The sequence below is a fragment of the Mauremys reevesii genome, linkage group 3 (assembly GCF_016161935.1).
Source record: "Mauremys reevesii isolate NIE-2019 linkage group 3, ASM1616193v1, whole genome shotgun sequence".
Taxonomy (NCBI): domain Eukaryota; kingdom Metazoa; phylum Chordata; order Testudines; family Geoemydidae; genus Mauremys; species Mauremys reevesii.
Window position 1 is genome coordinate 20,191,338 of NC_052625.1, and position 22,027 is coordinate 20,213,364.

The window sequence follows — 22,027 nt, forward strand, 5'->3', positions numbered from 1 at the left end:
GCACACCTACTGTGGAATACACAAGAGCAATCACTCGAAGAAGAAATAAAGGATTTTGCCTTGCCAGTTGAGCATTTAACTGAGCACTCAAATTAAGGGTGCAACAATATTGGGTGCAATAAAAACAATATTGAATTTTAAAAGAATTCAGGGACTAGTTCTTGTTCTCACCACATACTGAACACCTCCTCTTCTACTCATTAACACACATGTTCCTTCCTAAGTAAGCTTATGCATACAGCTGCTAAATGCTACCATTTGTTTCACTCAAACAATAGTTTCCAGGGTATTGTTCATGGAAAATAAAGCATTACACAAGAATATTTATGAAAAATAATAATTACACACTAATATTTCTACTAAGTTTGACCATCCAATTATGCGGAGTATCTGCTTCCATGCTAAGACAGATGACTACGTATATGCCCTTAGGGGAGTAAAGGAGATTCTCTCTTCTCACAAGAACATTCCAGCCCATCCGTTACTGGGTTTACACACCCAGTGATGTGACCTGTGTGACGCAGCCATTTTATGGTCATATCCATAAATAAAATGGAAAAAAAATCACTAGTTTCACATATTCAACAGAGAACTAAAATTTCAAAAAGATGCGTCTAAGAACTTTAAACTCTTTGCAGATGTGATGTATAAAATAATCTCAGATAAGGCAGAAACTCTGCCCCAAAGCCACCATTTGTACCTGACTCGTGCCTCACAATTTTGCAAGGGTGGGTAAATTGTCACATTGTACATGCTCACCAAGCTATGCAAAATAGGGTGGGTTAAGATACAGAATGAAGTTTCAGCTTTACTACTGAATTTCTAGGCTTTATATCAAAGAAAATATTTTAATGATACCACTTTGTTACGGCTTTCTAACATTTTGTTTTGAATAACAATAATGTATGTTTATTTTTTTTAATTACTGATAATTATTATATTTATTTAGTTCCTTGCATGGTGGGAACTTATAAATTAAATTATTATTTTCACGCACAATAGGTTTTTATATATAAAGAGCCAATCTCTGTATTTCAGAGACAAACTACAATTTTACTGTTTTGTATGTGACAGTAAAGACAGTAACAAGATTTATAAAGACAGTCTAACAGATTTTATCAAAAAGTGAATATAATAAAGTAAGCCATACTGAAGAATAATTTATGATATTTCAAATTCTAAAAAGTGCATTTTTTTTTACTGAAAATAATTTGCCTCACTAACATTTCAGTACTGTAATACCTTATTAAAGTAGTCCAACAAGACCGTCCATCTAAGCAGCGCAGATAACAGCTTATGGTTGTTTTCTTAAATTGTTTTATGTCTTCTATCTCCTCTTCTCTCATATCTGGCCTCTGAGCTACAAACAGCTGCATGAGGTTAAACAACTCTTCTACTGCCTAAAACAAACAAAATAAACATTAGGTTAAAGTAATCTTTTTTAATTAATAAATTATGGTTTATATTCTCCTCTTCAAGGCTGCATTATTTCTATTAAGTAATACATTGAAGTGACATATATGCGAGAATCTAGAAGACATTTTTTATATATTTTAGAGAAGGGGGGAAATCAGAAAAATACACAGCACTGATATTCTTTAAATATTACCTTATTAAAAAAATAAAAGTACTTAAACATAAATACAGCTTCAAAAGTTGTGTATATTTCTACAATTTTCTATCTAGAGACCTGTCTCTGTTCACCCCTTACTGTTTTCTGTGTGGAGTGAGAGAGATATCAGTTAATTATATTCACCATATTACATATTTTCAGAACAAACTGAATTGGCATAAGGTGTTTTAAAAAGAATATTCTCATATTGCAAGGACATTGAGATGTCCCTTTATACCAGCAGATATCTTGGGATATCTTGATGCTTACCATCAATGCAGATTACTGCTACAACTGCACAAATATATAACATTAAGAAATCCTTATCCATGTGGCCACAAGGTTCTTGGGCTTTTCTAGAGCAACTTTCAAGATGCAGACAATCTCAGCAGACACTTCTCCCAGGATTATAAATTTTCCTGAAGCCACACTAGACTCTGGAAGAAGCTACCCTACATACCTTGGATGTCAGAATGGCATTAGCCTTCTATGTGAACCAAACCATTTAGAAAATCTTCCAGACTCTTTGTTTAATTTGTGGACAGATCCAAAGGATCGACAATCTCCACTCAGAGAGACTCAAGGCGGATGAGGCTTGGTTATGGTTTGATTATAGTTATAAGGCTGCCAAAGTCCAACCTTCTTATGGTACTCGGCCATTATACAAGATCCCTACCTCAACAGCATTACTGAAAAATATTAACTTTAAATAAAAATAAAAGGCAATAGTGATCTCCCTCTCTTTGTGCCAAAGTGTATGTCTGGGTGATGGAATGAGTCATGGTAGGTGGTCATTTCTTTTGATATCTTAGCCTTTCCTTAGGTGGCTCAGAAGGCCTACGGTATGCAAAGAACTGAGCCAGATGAGCTCTCGGTGTCATTTTTGTTTTGCTAAATTTTCTTTTGTTTGCAGGTGCATATATGGAGAGGGACCTAAGAGTGGCCCTGGAATCTTTCAAAGTATGGAGACATTCTTCGGTGGACTCAGAGAGGAGTGTAAGTCCAGCAAAAGGAATGTCTTCAACGGTATTTTGGACTTCCCTACGAAACCCAGACACCTGTAGCCAAGATGCTCTAGAAATGATGACTGTAGTGGAGATGGAATGGGCCGCAGCATCAGCTGTGTCTATGGAAGCCTGCAATGGGGTTCTTTCTAGGAGCTGACTTTGGCTATGATGGCCTTGAATTGGACACGATGTTCTGCAGGGAGATATTCAACAAAATTATTGCATTTTTCATGGCGTGGTTATATTTTGCGTTTGTTTTTTATCATAGGGCATATGCCACAACTAAAGAATTTGGTGCAGGGTGGGAAAACAAAAATTCAGATTTTTCCATTGGGATGCAATTCATTTAAGAGCCTGTTTGTACACATGTGGTGTGGCTGCATGAGTTTGCCAGATGGTCTTTGCAGGATCCAGTAAGACTTCATTCACTGGTAGAGCCAGGCAACTGACGGCTGTTGTATGCAAAATGTTCAACAGTTTGTTGTGACTCCTGAACCTCCTCTAACAGAATCTGTAATGAGTCATGTGACAAGGTCAGGCCAGATGGCTATAGGAGAGTGTTAGAAGGCAGAAATATTAGTCCCAGATTAAGTAGATCCCTTTTCCCTGGGTAAGGTAACAGGGGCAGTTCCAGAACAAGCAGGAACTTGCTGCAACCAACTAAGGCAGGCAGGCTAATCAGGGCACCTGAGTTAAAAAGGACCTCACTTCAGTTTGTAGTGTGCATGCGAGGAGCTGGGAGCAAGAGGCATTAGGAGCTGAGAGTGAGAAGACATATTGCTGGAAGACTGAGGAGTATAAGCATTATCAGGCACCAGGATAAAGAAGGTGTTGGGAGGAAGCCATGGGGAAGTAGCCCAGAGAAGCTGTAGCTATCACGCAGCTGTACCAGGAGGCACTCTAGACAGCTGCAGTCCACAGGACCCTGGGCTGGAACCCGGAGTAGAGGGTGGGCCCAGGTTCCCCCCAAACCTCCCAACTCCTGATCAGACACTGGAAGAATTGACATGGACTGTGGCTTCTACCAGAGGGGAAGGTCTCTGGGCTGTTTCCTGACCCACACGATGAATCTCTGAGGTGAGCAAATCCGCCAATAAGCGCAGGACCCACCAAGGTAGAGGAGGAACTTTGTCACAGTCAGCAATGCATTTAACAGGTTTCTGAAACTGTTTAAAATGGTCAGCAAGAGAAGGAAGGGACATTATCTCCTCATCTTGTGACGATGATGAAATATTAAGTCTTCAGTGTCACTTCCTTGTCCACTCTAGCCTCTTGCTCCTTGAAAGACTTCTTCTGAGGTTGGGGTTGTTGAGGAAGGACTGATGGAGCAAGACAATGTCTCTCTCAATGATCTCCTGGAGAGGATTTAAGTCTTGAGAACTGCTAGTGATAGGCAGCTCATAGATCTCAGTAGGGCCAATGAGGTGGACCATAAGACAAAAGAGGGGGATGCCCATAAGGCAAAAGATGGTGGCCATGCCAATGAGAAGGGACACAAAATTGTTTTTCCCTTGGAATTTCCCTCTCAGTGAAGGTGGTCGGGAAAATGTCCCTTTGACGACGGACAGGAGATCCCTGTACTGAAATCTGGGAGTCGGAGGAATCACCCTCAACATAGTCCAAGGTCAGGGCAAACAGTGAAGGTGAAGATCGCTGTCTGTCCTGTGTGGTAGGTACTAGAGAACTAGAAGGTACTGAGTAAAGATAAGGGACCAGGTGACCCAGATGATCTTGGTATTGATAGTTGTCAGTACCCATTAACAGTGGGGACTTTATCTGAAAACAAACAACTCCCTGGAGTATCTAAATTCCTGTAGCACTGGATGTATGGAAGAAGAGGTAATATGAGGCTCCATCGTGGCCAGAGTTGGTACCAAGAGCTGACTGCTTCAGCAGTCTCACTTTAGAAAATGGTGTCGATGCTGACATGTTAAATAGATGATGACAGTACTGAGGATGTTGATGATTCTTTCGTGTCAGTAACGGAACCAGTACCCCAGAAGTTGTAGGTAGTGCTGATCTCCAAGAGGCAGAGTGCTTGGAGTTTCTGCTAAAGCTAAAGCTTAGACTGTACCTGAGTTGGTTTTGGTAACAATGTATGTCTGGCACTGTGTTTTTTCAAAGTACTGAAAGTCTTCAAAGAGCTCCTGGTACTGGAGCAGCCTGGAGCCTCAACAGTATTCCCCCAGGGACCTGAGGTCTCCCAAGTAGTCAGTCTCTGAGGTGAACAGCTTCCCTTAGATGAAGAGTCTCTGTTAGGAGATCTAGCTCCCCTACTTCGGGGCCCCATCAGTACTCTCCATACTCTTCTCCTGTGAAGATATTGATGACTGGGATACAGAGGTTGATGGAGCACTAAGTGTACCCAGAGGCTGATGTACAGGGGGCTTTCTGAGCCTGGATCCAAAGCTGGTGGCAGGGCTTGCTCCACCATAATCTTCCCATCTTTTGTGATCTACTTTTAAAAGAAATGCAGATCTTGCAAGTGCAAGGTATATGGTGCCTCAGTCATTAACTAGGGTGAGTTTCTTGCAGGAGAGGCAGCATTTGAATCCCAGGGATCTTGGCATACTTTGCACTAAACAACAACCCCCAAGACTGCCAGTCAGGTGGGAGGGGAAGGGGTATTAACAAAAAAGGAACAACTTAAATTCAAAGAGGTATAAAACTAAGTCAACTAAACTAATGTCAAATTAACACTAAAAATGTAAGGTTAAGCAATAAGCTAAACTTGAAGCAGGCACGCTAGATGCTCCATCTCAGCTTGTAGGGCTGTTGAGAAGGAACTAAGTGAAGTTCTCCTGCACAGTTCTATATATCTTCAGTATGGGGTACAAGGATGTCTACAGTGCATATGCAGGCCAAATGGGCCCTGTTATCGAAAACCTCCAAAGATGCATGGGGTGTTTGTGCACTTGAAATTGAGCATCGTCAGGGACACTATTGAAGAATCACCCTCATCTTTAGCATGCTTTTAGGAAATCTACTGATCCCACAGTGCTCCATCTCATGGTGGGAATGGAAATTCCTTAGATAGAATCACTGTAACAGAGATAAGGGCAGCTGAATTTTATTCCACCTTAGGAAATAAAATGTGGTCAATGGGCACCTGCTTGCTAACACAGCCCTCAGCTGGCCAGAGCTTGAGAACTCCTGAATAAGATGGACGAGGATAAACTATTCATTTCAACCAGACACCTTTCATATGACTGATGTCACCCAGATGGTCACACGGTTTCATCCCCATTTACAGTACAGCTCTACTCTGAAAAGTGACTGCGTGCCAGATAAACTGGTGCCAAACAAACTAAGTTGCTCATAAACAACTTTTTAAATCATTATGTACATTAACCTGCAAGAAGACATTCTAATTATTTTACAGGGGAAAATAAGTTGCGGACAACATTCTTTCTTAAGGTAAGATATTATAATGGTCAATGGACCAACAATTTCTAAGAGGAACATAGACTTTACAATAACAGAACAAATAACTACCCATTGTTTGCACAGGACACAACAGGCCAAATTCTGGCTCTGCTCCAGCAGCTCAAAGCAGGTGGAAAACTAGTTTAAGAGATTTCATTGGTATAGTTCGCTTTATACCATACCACTTCATGGCCTCACCAAAAAAGTTGCTCTTAACTGTTCCTCATGACCAGATCAGTGTACAGAAGCTCCAGGATCAGTGGGAACCACAAAGGTTGCTTAGAGACATCTTTTCATTCCCAAGCTGCTTTGCTGCAGAAGAACTGGTGCTCAGGGGCTGGCCCTATAAACTTTATGGTTATTCATAACGGGAACTAAAGACTCAATAATATATTTGTTTTTAGGTATGTAAAGTTGAGCTTTTGTCTAGTTCAAAGTATTTTTTATAAAAAATATAGTCGAGCAATAACTGAGGAGACATTTAGAACAAATGTCAAAATATCTATTCAGAATGAATGTACTTACTCCTGGGTACTGACTGGCATGTGGTGTGAGATTCTTAAAGGCCCACTGGATATTCTGATGAGAAGCCAGCTGTCTTGTGAATGCAGGTGACTGTTCGCAGCATAATCGCAGAATGCCGTAATAGGCAGGCAGCATCCCACGGTTAAAAAGCACCACATCCTGATCATCATGGTCTGCTAGGATGTAATTGAAGGCAATGTTCTTTGTCACCACAGGATTCTGTACAATAAGGCGTACATTCTCTGGGCAGTCAACACATACGTTATACCAAAAAGAGAGCAAAGACTGTTTATTGTGGTTGGTGGCTATAGCTGGCTCAGAAAGTTTGGGCTGGAAAAGGTTCCACAAGTCCATGAAATAAGTGGAAAACATAAGTTTCTCAGTTTTTGAGATTAAACAGTAGGTCATGAAACTAAAGTAGGGCACCAGTTTAGTAGTGCCATGAACAGCAGCATCAACATACAGTTTTGCTCTTGAAAGCAGGCCAAGAAGTACATTGTAGACTTGATGAAGAACTACTGTAGTATCTGGACTGAGAGGCAGGTCACGTGTAGGGATATGCAAGGATCGAGTTGATCGGAACATCTGACGGAATGAATTGCTTGGAATAAGTGACACCAAAAGGTAGGCTGCAGCTTCAAAATAAAACAAAAAACAAATCTGTCAAATCTTTGAACAGGACATGCAGATTAATATTTATATGATTATTTTCACTAGTGGATCAAAAAGCACTTTACAAAGTTGGGTAAGTACTATTACCATCAAACTGGAGATAGAAAAATTGAGATACAGTAAACCTGAGATGTGTCCAAGGCCATATAGTGAGTCAAGAGCACAGTTGAGAATAGAACTCAGATCTTCTGATTCTAATTCCCTGTTCATTGCTCTGCCCTAATTACTAGAACACAATGCATCCAATTGCAGCCTGTTGCTGAAATGCAAATAATTCTTTTATTCTTTTATTCCAAAAATGTTTATTAGTTAATCAGATCTCACTAGATCTTCAGTGTTATCTATAAATGGGAGCTGCAACGCTGTGCCTCCAGTGTATACACATTGTCTCCCAACCCAAAGCCACAGGATATCTGTTAAAACAGATTGAAATCTACTACTATTACTATCACCATTCCTATGCAGCAGCAGCTCCAGGCACCAGCACTCCAGCATTCGGCGGCGGGTATGCCAAAGCTGTGGGACCGGTGGACCTCCCACAGGCAAGCCACCGAATCCGCGGGACCGGGGACCTCCTGCAGGCGCACTGCTAAAGGCAGCTTGCCTGCCGTGCTTGGGGCGGCAAAAAAGCTAGAGCCGCCCTTGTTCCTATGGACGTGAGGTTTGTAGGAACAGCAAAGACAGAGGCAACCATGGCTTCTACCACACCACCACAGACCCAGAAGAATTTGGAGTTAGTGCAGGCTTCTCTGGGATCTGTAAGTTTAAGGGGCTCAACCAATTACTAATTTTGGAGGGTCGGGGGGTGGGGGAGGAGTAAAAGGGATAGCAAATCCCACTCCTACCTAGAATGCAACTATTTGGTGAAAATTCTAAGGGTAACCTCCTGGACTACTCCTTCCCCTGAAGCCTATCCCATGTGATACTTGGACCATATTAATTTAACTATGTCAGACACAGAAAATGTAAATATATCATTAACATAAGAACATAAGAACATAAGAAAGGCCGTACCGGGTCAGACCAAAGGTCCATCTAGCCCAGTATCTGTCTACCGACAGTGGCCAATGCCAGGTGCCCCTGAGGGAGTGAACCTAACAGGCAATGATCAAATGATCTCTCTCCTGCCATCCATCTCCATCCTCTGACGAACAGAGGCTAGAGACACCATTCTGACCCATCCTGGCTAATAGCCATTTATGGACTTAGCCACCATGAATTTATCCAGTCCCCTTTTAAACATTGTTATAGTCCTAGCCTTCACAACCTCCTCAGGTAAGGAGTTCCACAAGTTGACTGTGCGCTGCGTGAAGAAGAACTTCCTTTTATTTGTTTTAAACCTGCTGCCTATTAATTTCATTTGGTGACCCCTAGTTCTTGTATTATGTGAATAAGTAAATAACTTTTCCTTATTAACTGTCTCAACATCACTCATGACACCCATTACTCTTCACTTTTCCAAACTCAAGAGTCCTAGACTCTATAAACTTTCCTCATCAGTGACCATCTCTAAACACCTAATCATTTTAGTTGCTCTTTTCTGAACCTTTTCTAGTGCTAGAATATCTTTTTGAGGGAGAGAGACCACATCTGTACACAGTATTCGAGATGTGGGCGTACCATGGATTTATATAAGGGCAATAATATATTCTCAGTCTTATTCTCTATCCTTTTTAATGATTCCTAACATCCTGTTTGCTTTTTTGACCGCTCTGCACACTGGCGTGACATCTTCAGAGACTATCTATCGATAACTCCAAGATCTTTTCCTGACTCATTGTAGCTAAATTAGCCCCCATGTTGCATGTATAGTTGGGGTTATTTTTCCAATGTGCATTACTTTACATTTATCCACATTAAATTTCATTTGCCATTTTGTTGCCCAATCACTTAGTTTTGTGAGATCTTTTGAAGTTCTTCACAATCTGCTTTAGTCTTAACTATCTTGAGTAGTTTAGTATCATCTGCAAACTTTGCCACCCTTTCTCCAGATCATTTATGAATAAATTGAATAGGATTTGTCCTAGTACTGACCCTATCGGAACACCACTAGTTACCAATCACAATTCTGAGAATTTACCATTAATTCCTACCCTTTGTTCCCTGTCCTTTAACCAGTTCTCAATCCATGAAAGGACCTTTCCTTTTATCCCATGACAGCTTAATTTACGTAAGAGCCTTTGGTGAGGGACCTTGTCAAAGGCTTTCTGGAAATCTAAGTACAGCTTTCTGGAAATCTAAGTTATTCAGGTAAATAAATCAAATTATGTTTTTCATCACGATAACATTTATGGATGAGATATAGTAGGTATCAATCAAGTTAAAATTAGCTTTACTGAAGGTAATTATCTCAAGGTGAGTAATCTGTGGATAACAAATAGGCACAATAGCAAGAAAATTCCATTTTCACTTGTAGCAAGAAAACATTATATATAATAACTAGGCCCTACCAAATTCATGGTCCATTTTGGTCAATTTCATGATCATAGGATTTTAAAAACCATAAATTTGATGATTTTAGCTATTTAAATCTGAAATTTCACAGTGTTGTAATTATAGGGCTCCTGACCCAAAAAGGAGTTGTGAAGGGGTTGCAAGGTTATTGTAGGGGGGTTGTGGTACTGCTACCCTTACTTCTGCATTGCTGCTGGCGGTGGCACTGCCTTCAAAGCTAAGCAGCTGGAGAGCAGCAGCTCTTGGCTGGGAGCCCAGTTCGGAAGGCAGAGCCGCCACCAGCAGCAGCGCAAAAGTAAAGATGGTATGGTATGGTATTGCCACCCTTACGTCTGTGCTGCTGCCTGCAGAGCTGGGCCCTCAGTCAGCAGCTACCTCTGTCCAGCCACCCAGCTCTGAAGGCAGCAGCGCAGAAATAAGGGTGTTGTGGTTTGGCCAACAGCCACCGCTCTCCGGCTACCCAGCTCTGAAGTCAGTGCAGAAGTAAGGGTGGCAATACCATGACCCCCCTAAAATAACCTTGTGACCCCCCTGCGACTCCCTTTTGAGAAACAAATCCCAATTTGAGAAACGGTGGTCTCCCCTGTGAAATCTATGTAGCATAGGGTAAAAGCACACAAAAGACCAGATTTCACGGCCCATGATGCGTTTTTCATGCCGTGAATTTGGTAGGGCCCTAATAATAACTTATAACTTGAAGAGCCAATTTCTTTAACTTATATAAAACTTACAAGTTCTCACTCTAGGATAATTGTGTGCCAAAAGAAAACGTTCAACCCAGTTCTCCATATTTTGCAGCACCCAACTGTGTGCTAGTTTATTTCGAGGTGTCTGCACTGCCAGCCAATCCAGGCACTGAGATGGATTGTATTCAATCACCTAGAAGAAAAGAGGAAAACTGCAGCAAATAAAATACAGTATATTTTATAGGATTTATTGTATCAAAACCAACTAAGAATTAGTAAGATAATGGGTCAATGAAATCACAGTCAATGGGTTTTGTGTTCCTAAGTCACTTACGCACTTTTGAAAATCCCATCCACTATTATTAGATCCAGCAAATAAACTCTATTTACATCTTACAGTATTGTTTAAAAATGTTTACAAATTTAGGGGGGGTACTTTCAAGGCTGATACTTAACCAACCTTGAGAGTAATCCCATTTGTAAAAATATTTTCTTTTTGTACTTTTTGCCAAGATGACGCATATCGCCTCTCATCCTTCAAAGATTTCAAAGTGGAACATCTGCCAGTGTGACGGCTGCCATGATGGCCAATACCAGGGATTGAACTGATTACCTCTAGAGCTGAAGGCATGCATCTTTACAGTTTATGTTGAAGAGGAAGGCTCTCAATGCCTGCACCCTCTTCCCCTTCAACACCTTAAAATGCACTTCTCACACAAGGCCTATTATCTTGAAATGACAGGGTGACAGAGAGTCTCCTTGCTTGTTTATAAAATGCCTAGCACACTTTGGGCATTATAAAAACAGACAAATTATTTCAATGTTATGGGCTATCAGCTTATCACTGTTTCTTTAAACGAGAAGTGATGACTAAATTATAACTTCAAACTAACACAGTGGAAAAAGAAGGATAACAATGAACTCTCCCTTTAAAACACTGTCAGTATTTTAGCAGGAAAAAAAAGTGATCAAGGACAAAAAGAATCCAACATGATTTGTTCTACATACTGTACCTCCCATATCCTCTGCAGGATGTAAGAAGCAAAGGGTGGCATTCCTGGAGGACCGCCAGCAAACTCCATTAGCATGGTCAGCAATTTGAAAAAAGGATTGGCTGCCTGTAATGCACAAAGATACATATATACATTTTGATCACTTTTAGTGATACACTTCTGTAAATATACACTTCTGTAAATATTTATGTTAAACCAAATACTTGCATAAAAAAAACTTTGAAAACAGGCCAGATATCAGAACAATTTTAATAATCTTTGTCTAGCTGTAACCTGAGAAATATTCCTACATATACAGTAGGACTAAGGCTTATATCCTTTGTATGCTGCAGTAAATAAAATGCAACAAGTGATGATCATACTAGGGCAGGGGTAATCCATAGGTAGACCACAGGCCAAATCTAAACCATCAAATGCTTTTGAACGGACCCTGAAATCTTTTTATTTACTTATTATCATTATTGTTGTTATTTTTAAATTATTTTCTCTGGCATCTGGACCTTGACTATACACCTTGGCCAAGAAGTTTGGACTTTGACAAAAAATAATCGACCACCCCTGCACTAGGGATCTCAGTACTGTAGCAGTATTCGCCAGGAGTGGATAACGTGATCACACACACTTGACAGCTTGGACATTCCTCTCAGTAGAGGGCAGTGGTACACTTGCAGTGTGTTGGAGGACAGACATATATAGCACATTATTATCTAGATGGTATCACTCTCACTGTAAAATTATCATCTTAATTTATTTGCATGAAGGGTAACAGTTTCAAATGTGTCTGTCTCAGGAACCCGAAACCTTGAAAATTTTACCCAAAACCAAACAATCATTTGGTCATTCAGGGTTCAAACTAATTATTAGCTTAGGGTTACCTTTGAAACTACCCAACCATTTGTAACCTATCATATTGGCTCTAATTTGAAATATTTTTTTAAAGTTTGCTAAGACTGAACTAAATACTGGTGGTGGTTTTTTTTGTTTTCTGTTTTTACAATTTACTCTTCATCAAGGACAAAATGCTACTGGGGTGAAGGGAAAAAAGCATTAAAATTTAGTGGATGTCAGCACATGTGTAAGGAAATGGATTTGTCACCATCTGATATTGCCTCTTCTAACACACAAAGCAAAGCTGTCATGAGATTGGTTTAAGCATGTGCTTCTTTTCCAAGTAAGATCAGGTCTCCTCCCTTTGCCATACCCCTACTTTTCTCGTTACTTTTTTCTGACAGTAGCAAATGAAGATGGCCTTATCTGGGCATACACTTCCCATTTGGCACATCTTTACCATGTGGAATGCACACAGAGCTCTCAATATGCTTGTTTTTTAGAGCAGAGATTTATTCCACCTAACATTTGTGTGCATCTAACTGCAGAACTTTGCACAAAGACTTGCACAATCACAGGATAATCTGTTCTCTCCACTTATCTTAGTCAACAGACAGTTCTATTTATCAGATCATTTCTCTTAACTCTCTGTGCGAAGAATCTAGAAAAGTGCTATTTGATTTTGAGCAAAGTGATTATCTGGAATTGGGTAATCTATTTTAGAAAACTGGTATAAAATGCGGTAAGGTTTTATTTCCTCTCATGTAATTTTTAATGGATCATTTTCCATGCAGAATTCTTTGGCTGTCAAAAGATTAATTTAGTAATTTAAAACAGAAAAAGATTAAGACAAATCATTTAGTAGATAGGCAGTTTCTTTACATACCTCAGGAGTCAACTTTGCTATAGATGTGAAAAGCATGGACACAATCTTAAAAACAAAACACAAACAAAACTCACTTTTAGATTCATGTTTGTTCAGTTGTAACACTAAATCATCCCAGTACACTGTTCAGTTAAACCCTCTCAACAAATAGCAACAGCAGTGGCTGGTACTTACGTGTTCGGCAAGTCTATTATTGTACCGACACAGACTGAAAATGAGATTGCAGGTTTGCCTGATATTGATGCCATCACGGATATGTTGAAACAAGAAAGGAAAACCCTGTAACAAGTACCAAGGTATTATTAATATCTGACAACTTTTAATGAATATTTTTTTCAAGATAGTTGATTATATTTTCACATTTAGAAGTATTACCTTCCCTCCTGTTAATGCTGCCATGTCGTTTTGTGACAAAGTCAAGTGCCTAAAACACAACAAAATATTTATCATTTTAGCATAGAAACCATTAAACTGGATTTATGTACTAGCAACCAAGGAACTGAGTAGGTCAGCCCAAGATCCTCTCTACTATAAGTTTTAATGTTACACCTAAGAGAAAATAGATGAATTAAATTAAAACTGCTACTATAATTTGAGCATGCTAAATAATTAAAAATTAGGCCTATAAAATGATTGTTCAATGGTCTTACTAGGAACTTCAGTCATTTGGTCCTAAAGACACTGTGCCAGAGTACGATCTCAAGTTACACTAGTGTAAAACCAGAGTAATTCCAGATTTATACAGTACAATCAAAATCAGAATCTGTCCCTTGGAAGTTCTTGCCTTTCTGAGCGAGACTGTTCAACCAGAAGAGCAATCAGGGCAATCATCTTTTCAAGTGCAGCAGGCCTGTATTTTTCTTCTGCTAATGAAAGAATGTCTTCCTCCTCCTCCTCCTCCTCTCCTTCCTCTTCAGATAGCACTTCAACTTGCGGCTGGATAAAAAGGGGTGTGTGGGGGGGTGGGAGAGAAGAGCCATAAACTCAGTATTGACATTATATACCAGAGTTTCAAAGAGACTGATAAATGTTTTAAATTTTTTTCTCAGTTTTGAGCATTCCAAACACCCTAATTTGCTTGCACAAATCAAATCAAACAGACAGCTAATGATCTGCTTTGTATGTTCAAATATTTGCATGTGAAAAATACACAACACAAATTCAAAAGCTGGGTTGAGACCATCCTATTTATCCCTTTATGATAATTTAATTAATTGCTAAGAAATTGCAAGCAAGTTCAAAGTGTACATGAAGTGAGTTGGTCTCAATTGACATCTTAGCTGATAGCAGTCTACATAATACAAACTGTTGTCACGGAGGGCAATATTACTCCCAGTCTCGGCTGAAAAGCCAAAGACTAAGTCGGTATGGAAACTGACCTATCCTCTCAGGCCTAGAAGAGGTCACTCTAAACCAGATTTGAGGCACACTGATAGGACAGTATGAGAAACCGGAATGTCTGCTGCTAATTCTGTACTAAACAAAAAACGTCAGTATACAGCATAATCAATCCAGCATTTTCCAGAAACACTACATTTATTTGAGATGACCATATTAAATTAATTTTTCTTTTAAAGTGCAACAATTTACTGAACACTTTTGATATTATTTATCAGCTGGTAAATTAAAAAACAAAGCAACAAGGATTACTTAATTAAAACATGAAAATCTATTTTTCTACAAAGATGTTATTTTAAACTTACGTTTTCAGGTCCTTTCGTTCCCATGTAGAAATGGACCATTGTTGATATGGCTTGCAATGAAAGCAAGAACTGACTCTGAAAATGTAAATATTGAGTTATCTGAGTAATACACATACATTTATATATACAAACAATTTCTAAAACTACAAAAGCTATATTCACCTCTTCTTCTCCCATTTTGGCAAATTCATAAAGAAATGCAAAGTATTCCGTGAGATGTTTACTGTGAGGTTTAACACCATGCTCCATAATTGACAAGAGCGTCTTCACGAAGCGAGTTACACATGAGCGGCTACCAATATCTTCCACAGGACCATCCATGTCGTCCGAACTGAAAACATAGTTCAATTTAGTATCTTAAACTTGCATTAGACAAAATGATCTTGAACCAGTCCAAATAGAAGTTCAACAAATCTATGTTTACATATTCCATTCTTACCGTAAAGACTCAAGGCTCTAACTCAATATCAGCTATGGCAAGTATACCATGGGTGACAATTATACATCACAATATAATCACTCAAATTATAAATGGCACCTACCACTGAAATGCTTGTCAGTGTTACAAGGGTGAAAATAAATTTATTAGAGCATAGTTTTAGTCAGAAGAGGAATTTTGTAAAAAAGCATAATGGGATTTCATATTTAGTCTCTCTCTGACATCCATGTCAAATTTTCTCAGTTATCAAGTCAGACAATGATTATTGTACAGGAATGTTATGGTGTTGTTTGCAAATGTGACCTGTGTCCAGCAGATACATTTGTTTTAGACAAGCAACAGAGATATGGGTATCAGAAAAAAGTAGGCGTTAATCATGTTTAGAAAATTTCTTCTAATGCTTTTTAAATACATTCTAATCTCAAAAATCTTTTGTCTTAGAAACTTAAAATGAACCGAATCCTCTCCCTTCCATCCTCAGCAGCTGTGCTCTTCATGAATACTGTCTAGCCAAAAGCAGCCTGATTTACTAACTCAATTATCTGCTTATGGCACCTTCTCCTTCTTCTCACAACTCACCTAAGAGGAAAGGCAAATATATACATTGCCCGTGCATTTTCCTTAGATATGTTTTTAGCTTCAGTACCTGTGCCAACACCACTACCAAGAGAAACTGTTAATATCCTGGCTTAGTCTGCTCCAGGTAGAAAGCCAGAGCCTGTCTCACATCCAGCATGTGGACCGGCAGAAAAATGTCATGACCTATGTGATAGGTAGAGACAACATTCGGGAGGAACGAGGGGTGTAGGCAGAGCTGGACCTTATCCTTATGAAACACCATGTACGGGGGCTCGGAGGTCAGGGCTCTGAGCTCCAAGACCCACCTAGCCGACGTGGTCGCAACCAGGAAGGCCACCTTTCATGAGTGGTGTGACCAGGAGCACGTAGCTAGAGGCTCAAACGGGGGCCCTGTGAGATGGGCCAACACCAAGTTTAGGTCCCACTGCGGGACTGGGGGCCTAACATACGGGAAGAGACGATCCAAACCCTTAAGGAATCAGCCAGTCGTAGCATAGGAGAATACCGTGTGGCCCTGCACCAGCGGATGGAAGGCTGATATGGCCGCCAAGTGCACCTTGACTGATCAGGGCCCTAAGCCCTGGGCTCTAAGGTGAAGGAAGTAGTCCAGGATAAGATGGATAGGGGCGGCCACCGGGGAAACGCCCCGCTCGTCCGCCCATCTGGAAAACCGAGACCACTTTGCCAAGTAGGCTCGACGCGTGGAGGGCCACCTGCTTTCTAGGAGGATGCGCTTGTCCTTTCCTCCCTGCCTAACCACTGAGCAGCCATGCCGTGAGGTGGAGTGCCGCTAGGCTGGGGTGGAGGAGGCGGCCCTGGTCCTGGGAGAGCAGGTCTGGGCAGGATGGCAACAGCCATGGAGGAGTGACTGCCAGGCCCATGAGGGTCCCGTATCAATGCTGTCTGGACCATGCCAGGGCAATCAGAAGGTCCCGGGCCTTGTCCGTCTTTCTATTTTCCAGGACCTTGCCAATCAGCAGGAATGGGGAAAAGGCACAGAGAAACTGGCCGGAGCAGAACGGGGGACAGCGACGGCTCTGTCGAGTCATGAACAGGGAGCTCCCCACCCTTGAAAAAGTCTGTGCACCACCACTGGGTGGAGAGGCTACTCGTGCTGAGGAGAAGTCCCCGCTCAAGCGACCCGCCCATGCGTTCCGGGCGCCCAGCAGATGGAAGGCCTGTAGGCAGATGTCATGGGCTATACAGAAGTCCCACAGCCTGAGGGCTTCACGGCAGAGGATCAGGCCCCGCCTTGCCTGTTGATGTATAACATCAAGGCCGTGTTGTCCATGAGGACTCTGACCACCCGGCCTTTCAGGTGTGAGCGGAAGGCCGTGCACGCCAGTCGTACTGCCCTGAGCTCCTTGACATTTATGTGGAGGGTCAGATCCTGAGCCGACCACAGACTTCGGGTCTGGACGTTCCCCACATGGCCCCCCATCCCAGGTCTGACGCATCAGACACCAGCTCCAGCGACAGGGCTCTGCCCCTTGGAGCATGTTTCTCGGGAAGGACCACCACCATAGGGAGGTGATCACTGGCTCTGGTACCGTGAGAACTCTGACATCCTGTCCCTGGCCTGGGAGAACTCTGAGGCCAACTAGAGCTGGAGGGCCTTATCCTGAGTCTGGCGTGAGGTACCACATACGTGCACGCTGACATATAACCCAAGAGCTGGAGGCATGCTCTGGCTGTTGTCACCGGAAACCTTGTGACCATATCGATGTACTGGTTTAGGCCTTGCAGGTGCAAGATGGGCCTGAGCCCCCCTTTGGCCTTCGGGATAAGGAAATAGTGGGAGTTGTACCCCTTGCCTTTGAACTCCCCAGGTACCACTTCCGCCGCTCCTAGGCCCAGGAGCCACCCCACCTCCTGCTCGAGCAGGGCCTCATGCTAGGGGTCTCCCAGGAGGGATGGGGGCGGGGGGTGGCTGGGTCGTGAGGAAGTAAACTGGCGAGTGTAGCCACGGGAGATCGTGTTGAGGCCCCATCGGTCTGAGGTCAGCCACGACCACTCTGGGAGGAAAATACACAACTGATTGGAGAAGGGAAGCTTTATTGAAGGTGGATCTCTGAGGAGAATTGGCAGGGCGCCCCCAGGAGTCTTGTCAAAACTGCCTTTTCCCCACCTGCTTGCACTTGGAGGACGCAGGCTGGCGGGCAGGGCAAGACTGCCTCTGAGGGTGCCTCTTGTAGTCCCACGACTTCTTATAAGTGGTGTAATATTTTGGGTAGGTGGCCTGAGCGGGAGTCTACTGCGGCTTGAACTTAGGTTTAGCTGGATTCGGAACACAGAGACCCAGAGTCTGGAGAGTCATGTGGGAGTCTTTCAGGCCCATGCAGCTTTGTATCCGTTTGTTCCGAAAACAGAGCTTTGCCATCAAACAGAGGTCCTGCAGGGAGGTCTGCGCCTCACTGGACAGTCCAGAGAGGAGGAGCCATGATGCCCTTCTCATGGATACCGCTGAGGCCATGGACCGCGCGGCCGTGTCCACTGCATCAGAAGCTGCCTGCAGGGTTGCCCTGGCAGCCGCTGTACACTCCTCCACCAGCGCTTTGAATGCCTTCCTCTCGCGCTCCTGGAGGGAGTCCTCGAACTTGGGCAGGGAGCCTCCCAGATTGAACTCATATTGGCCCAGGAGAGCCTGGTAGTTCTCCACCCGTAACTGGAAGCTCAAGGACGAATACATTTTCCTTCCAAAAGAGTCCAGCCTCGGGTAATCTTTATTTTTCAGGGTAGGGGCAGGTTGGCCCTGCCGCTCCCTGTGGTTGACTGACTCAACCACTAGGAAGTTAGGAGCAGGATGGGTGTTTAAGTATTCATGCCCCTTGGCGGGTACAAAATACTTGCATTCCGCTCTCTTAGAGATGGAGGCCAATGAGGCCGGGGTTTGCCATAGGGCATTTGAAATTTTTGCCATCCCTTCATGGAGAGACAAGGCCACCCTGCCCGGTGCCGAGGAGGACAGCACGTTAAACAGCGAGTCCGAGGGCTCCTTCATCTCCCCTGCTTGGAGGTGGAGGCTTGATGCCACCCTTTTTAAGAGTTCTTGGTGGACCCTAAAGTCCTCCTGCGGAACGGAGGGAGATGGGGCTGTAATTGCCTCATCCGGGGAGGGCGAGGAGGCTGGCTCAGTACTTTGGGTGTTCACTGGCACCAGAGGGTCCACCACCTGGTCGGTCTCCAGGCCCGGTGTTGAGGATGTACGTCACACCGACTCCTTCATCGGAGGTCTGGAGAGGGAGGCCAATGGTCCTTCTGAGGCTCTGGCCACCGAGCGAGCCCCCACTGGGGACTGTGTCGGAGGCCACAGTGCCCACTGGTAGCATTGGGCCAGCTGTTCGGCCTGGCTGGCCTGGCCCATCGATGGACAACTACAAAGGGAGGCCGGAATCACATATGACCTGCCGCTGTCCCTGGACCGGGAAGAACAGCGGCACTGGGAGCGGTGCCAACCACAGGACCGTGATCCCAACATGGAGGATTGGTACTGTCAGTAACAGCTGCTCTGCGATCAGCTCCGGCGGGTGGACCCACGACGGTGAGACACCAGCGATTGATGCCTGGGGCTGCTGAGGCAGTGCCATGGCAGGGTCCTGAAGTGGGACGCCGAATGGGAATGATGTTGACGTCGTGCCATGACTGGCTACAATAACCCCTCTGAGACAAGGACCTTTGGCGATGTCTGCCTCAGTACCGTCGGTGTTTGCTCCTCAAGGTGGAGTGGTGCCGAGAGTCTCGGGTCACATGGAACCCAACCAGACAGCTTGGTGGGCATTGAGGGCGATCCACATGGACTTTGCCCTAAATGGTCGTTGGGCGGAGAATGGTATCGGAAACATTCCCTCGACCGAGACTAGTACTGAGCTGGGGTTGACTGCAGAGATTGCAGTGGCAGCTTGCCTCTGGAGCACAGGGCCGACATTAGCAGTGCCCCTGATACCAGCACGGACATAACATCCCAGGCCCCCTGCAGGGCCTCCAGCATGGAGGGCATACGGGCAGGCCTGCTCCAAACTGGCCGGCTACTCTGCTCGACTTGAGTTGGAGGCCTAGTGGCCGGTGGGGATCGAGGACTGCCCGACATGGGTCTACCCTCTGTCCCCGGGTTTACTCCGGTGCCGTGGCGAAGAAGGCCTTTCTAGCCTTCTTGGCGTTCCCTGTGGACGGGGAGCGTTGCCGACTAGTCGATGGCGCCGAAGGGTCGCCGCGCACTGACACCTCAGTGCCCGGTGCTGACTCAGAGGGGCACGCTGGAGCCGGGGTCAGCACCAGCTCCATCAGAATAGCCCGGAGCCTAATGTCCCTTTCTCTCTTGGTCCAAGGCTTAAACGACTTGCAAATCTTGCAGCGATAGCTGAGATGAGTTTCCCCCAAACAGCGCAGACAGTTCACGTGTGGATCACTCAGTGGCACAGAACGCATACAAGTGTTGCACGACTTAAAACCGGGCGCTCTAGCTAAACTAAACTAACTAAACAACTAACTAACTACAGGTACCATACACTGAACGAACAAGCAGTTTTGGGGATGAGCTACAGCGAAGCTGGAGCAGAGCAGTTCCGAAGCACCTTCACTGGCGGCAAGGAAGAGCAGAGGGTGGGGGGGAGCATGCAGCACCCCTTATACTGCGCCATGGAGGCGCCACTCCAGGGGTCGCTGGGACGCTCCTCTACGAGTACTGCTAGGGGAAAAACTTCTAGCACCGGTGCATGTGGCGAGCATGCACACCTATTATGGAATACACATGAGGAATCACTCAAAGAAGAAGAGGAAGTGGCTTTCCACACCTATATGACACTGTTTGAGGCACCAGGTTTCCTTATCCTTCTTGCAGCTGCCTTGTCTTAATGAGGTCTTTTTAGAAGCAGTACAGTATGGATGCTGCTATCTTTCAACTCTAATGCTGAAATTTTCAGCATCACCACCCTCTTTAAGGCAAAATGTGGTGGTAAAAATTCGGAACCTTGCAGAGGAGAGAGAGATTATAGCAGAATCTTCACCAGTACCACATGGGGTCTGATCTTCACATTCCCACTCCACCAGCAAGAGGAAAGGTCAAGAACTTTCACACATCACAAAAGGAACATGTGATGGCATTTGCCCCCATGGTGAAGGAATTTCTCTGACTCCACTGAGGGAAAAAGACCAGAATTCACACTGGTCTGAGTCATGCTGGGTCAGAGAACTGACACTATTTTTTGAGGCTGCCATCTTTTTCTTTAAAATCTCAGATTTCATTTAAAGGAATGTCTGTAGCCCTGCTGAGAAAATCCAGAAAATGTGAAATGAGTATGAACAGATACAGCGATTACTGCCTGAATCTGCAAAGAGCCTAAAACAACAAGAACTGTTCCATTAATCCAAATTGAGAGTCTTAATTCTGACCCCCAAAGATGGTAATTTAAAATGTCGATATCGTTAACTATTTCACTGCTATCCAAACATGTAAGAACGGATCAGGAAGACGACAGATCTGCTCTAACTGCTGTGTTAGTGTCTCTTTTTGGTGCCACAGGTGGCAGCCATTTGGGAGAGGTCTGACATTTTTTCAGTGGAGCTGAAAGGTCAGAGGGGAACTCCAGGATGCATCCAAGCCCCACGAAGGGGGAGACATCCCACAACCCCAGTGGGGCATTCAACATCATCAATCAGCCATACCAGCATCCAGGGCCAGGTAGGTTCTGGGGGTGTGTTTGTTGCCAAGTGGCTTTCACTCTGTCTGTAATTGCTCCTGCTCCTACATCTCTGCTGTTTGTTTCATGCTTACAGGATAATTTAGGATAATTTAATAAGCAAATCTTTGACAAAGCTGTAGCACATTTAGTTAAAAATAAAAAAAGGTTTCAGATGCAAATATTTTACCAATCTTCCATTCCTGGTTGCAGATACAGATGTGCATGCACTGGCCTCAGTCTTTGTATCACATGAATACACAAGCGCTGGAACATCTGCAAAAGGAGAAGTTATAAAATAGACTTTTTTGTTCACTTTTTTAAGTACGTGTGGGTGGGTGTTTTTATAGTAAAGCATATTCAGGTTCCAAAAACCGTATTTCCCAATCCTACGTGTTTCAAAATTATAGTCAAGATTAAGATGACCATATTCTATTTGCTGTAATGTTGCAGTATCAAATGCTAATGTGACAGTCAAACCTGATTTTAATGAACACATCTCATGGCTGGAACCTAGCTATG

General features: G+C 43.5%; 1 protein-coding gene across 6 annotated transcripts in view; it reads right to left on the reverse strand.

Annotated features, from left to right (window-relative positions):
* USP34 (ubiquitin specific peptidase 34) overlaps nucleotides 1–22,027 on the reverse strand; it is a 310,790-nt gene that overhangs the window by 28,658 nt on the left and 260,105 nt on the right. For all 6 annotated transcript variants that reach the window (XM_039529334.1, XM_039529332.1, XM_039529335.1 and 3 more), the window contains 11 exons: nucleotides 21,696–21,781; nucleotides 14,975–15,143; nucleotides 14,813–14,887; nucleotides 13,894–14,045; nucleotides 13,485–13,533; nucleotides 13,284–13,388; nucleotides 13,110–13,154; nucleotides 11,396–11,500; nucleotides 10,428–10,575; nucleotides 6,571–7,205; nucleotides 1,243–1,400 (listed from right to left, as the gene is read on the reverse strand). In XM_039529334.1, coding sequence (XP_039385268.1) covers nucleotides 1,243–1,400; nucleotides 6,571–7,205; nucleotides 10,428–10,575; nucleotides 11,396–11,500; nucleotides 13,110–13,154; nucleotides 13,284–13,388; nucleotides 13,485–13,533; nucleotides 13,894–14,045; nucleotides 14,813–14,887; nucleotides 14,975–15,143; nucleotides 21,696–21,781 — 1,727 coding nt within the window. The remainder of the gene's footprint in view (nucleotides 1–1,242; nucleotides 1,401–6,570; nucleotides 7,206–10,427; nucleotides 10,576–11,395; nucleotides 11,501–13,109; nucleotides 13,155–13,283; nucleotides 13,389–13,484; nucleotides 13,534–13,893; nucleotides 14,046–14,812; nucleotides 14,888–14,974; nucleotides 15,144–21,695; nucleotides 21,782–22,027) is intronic.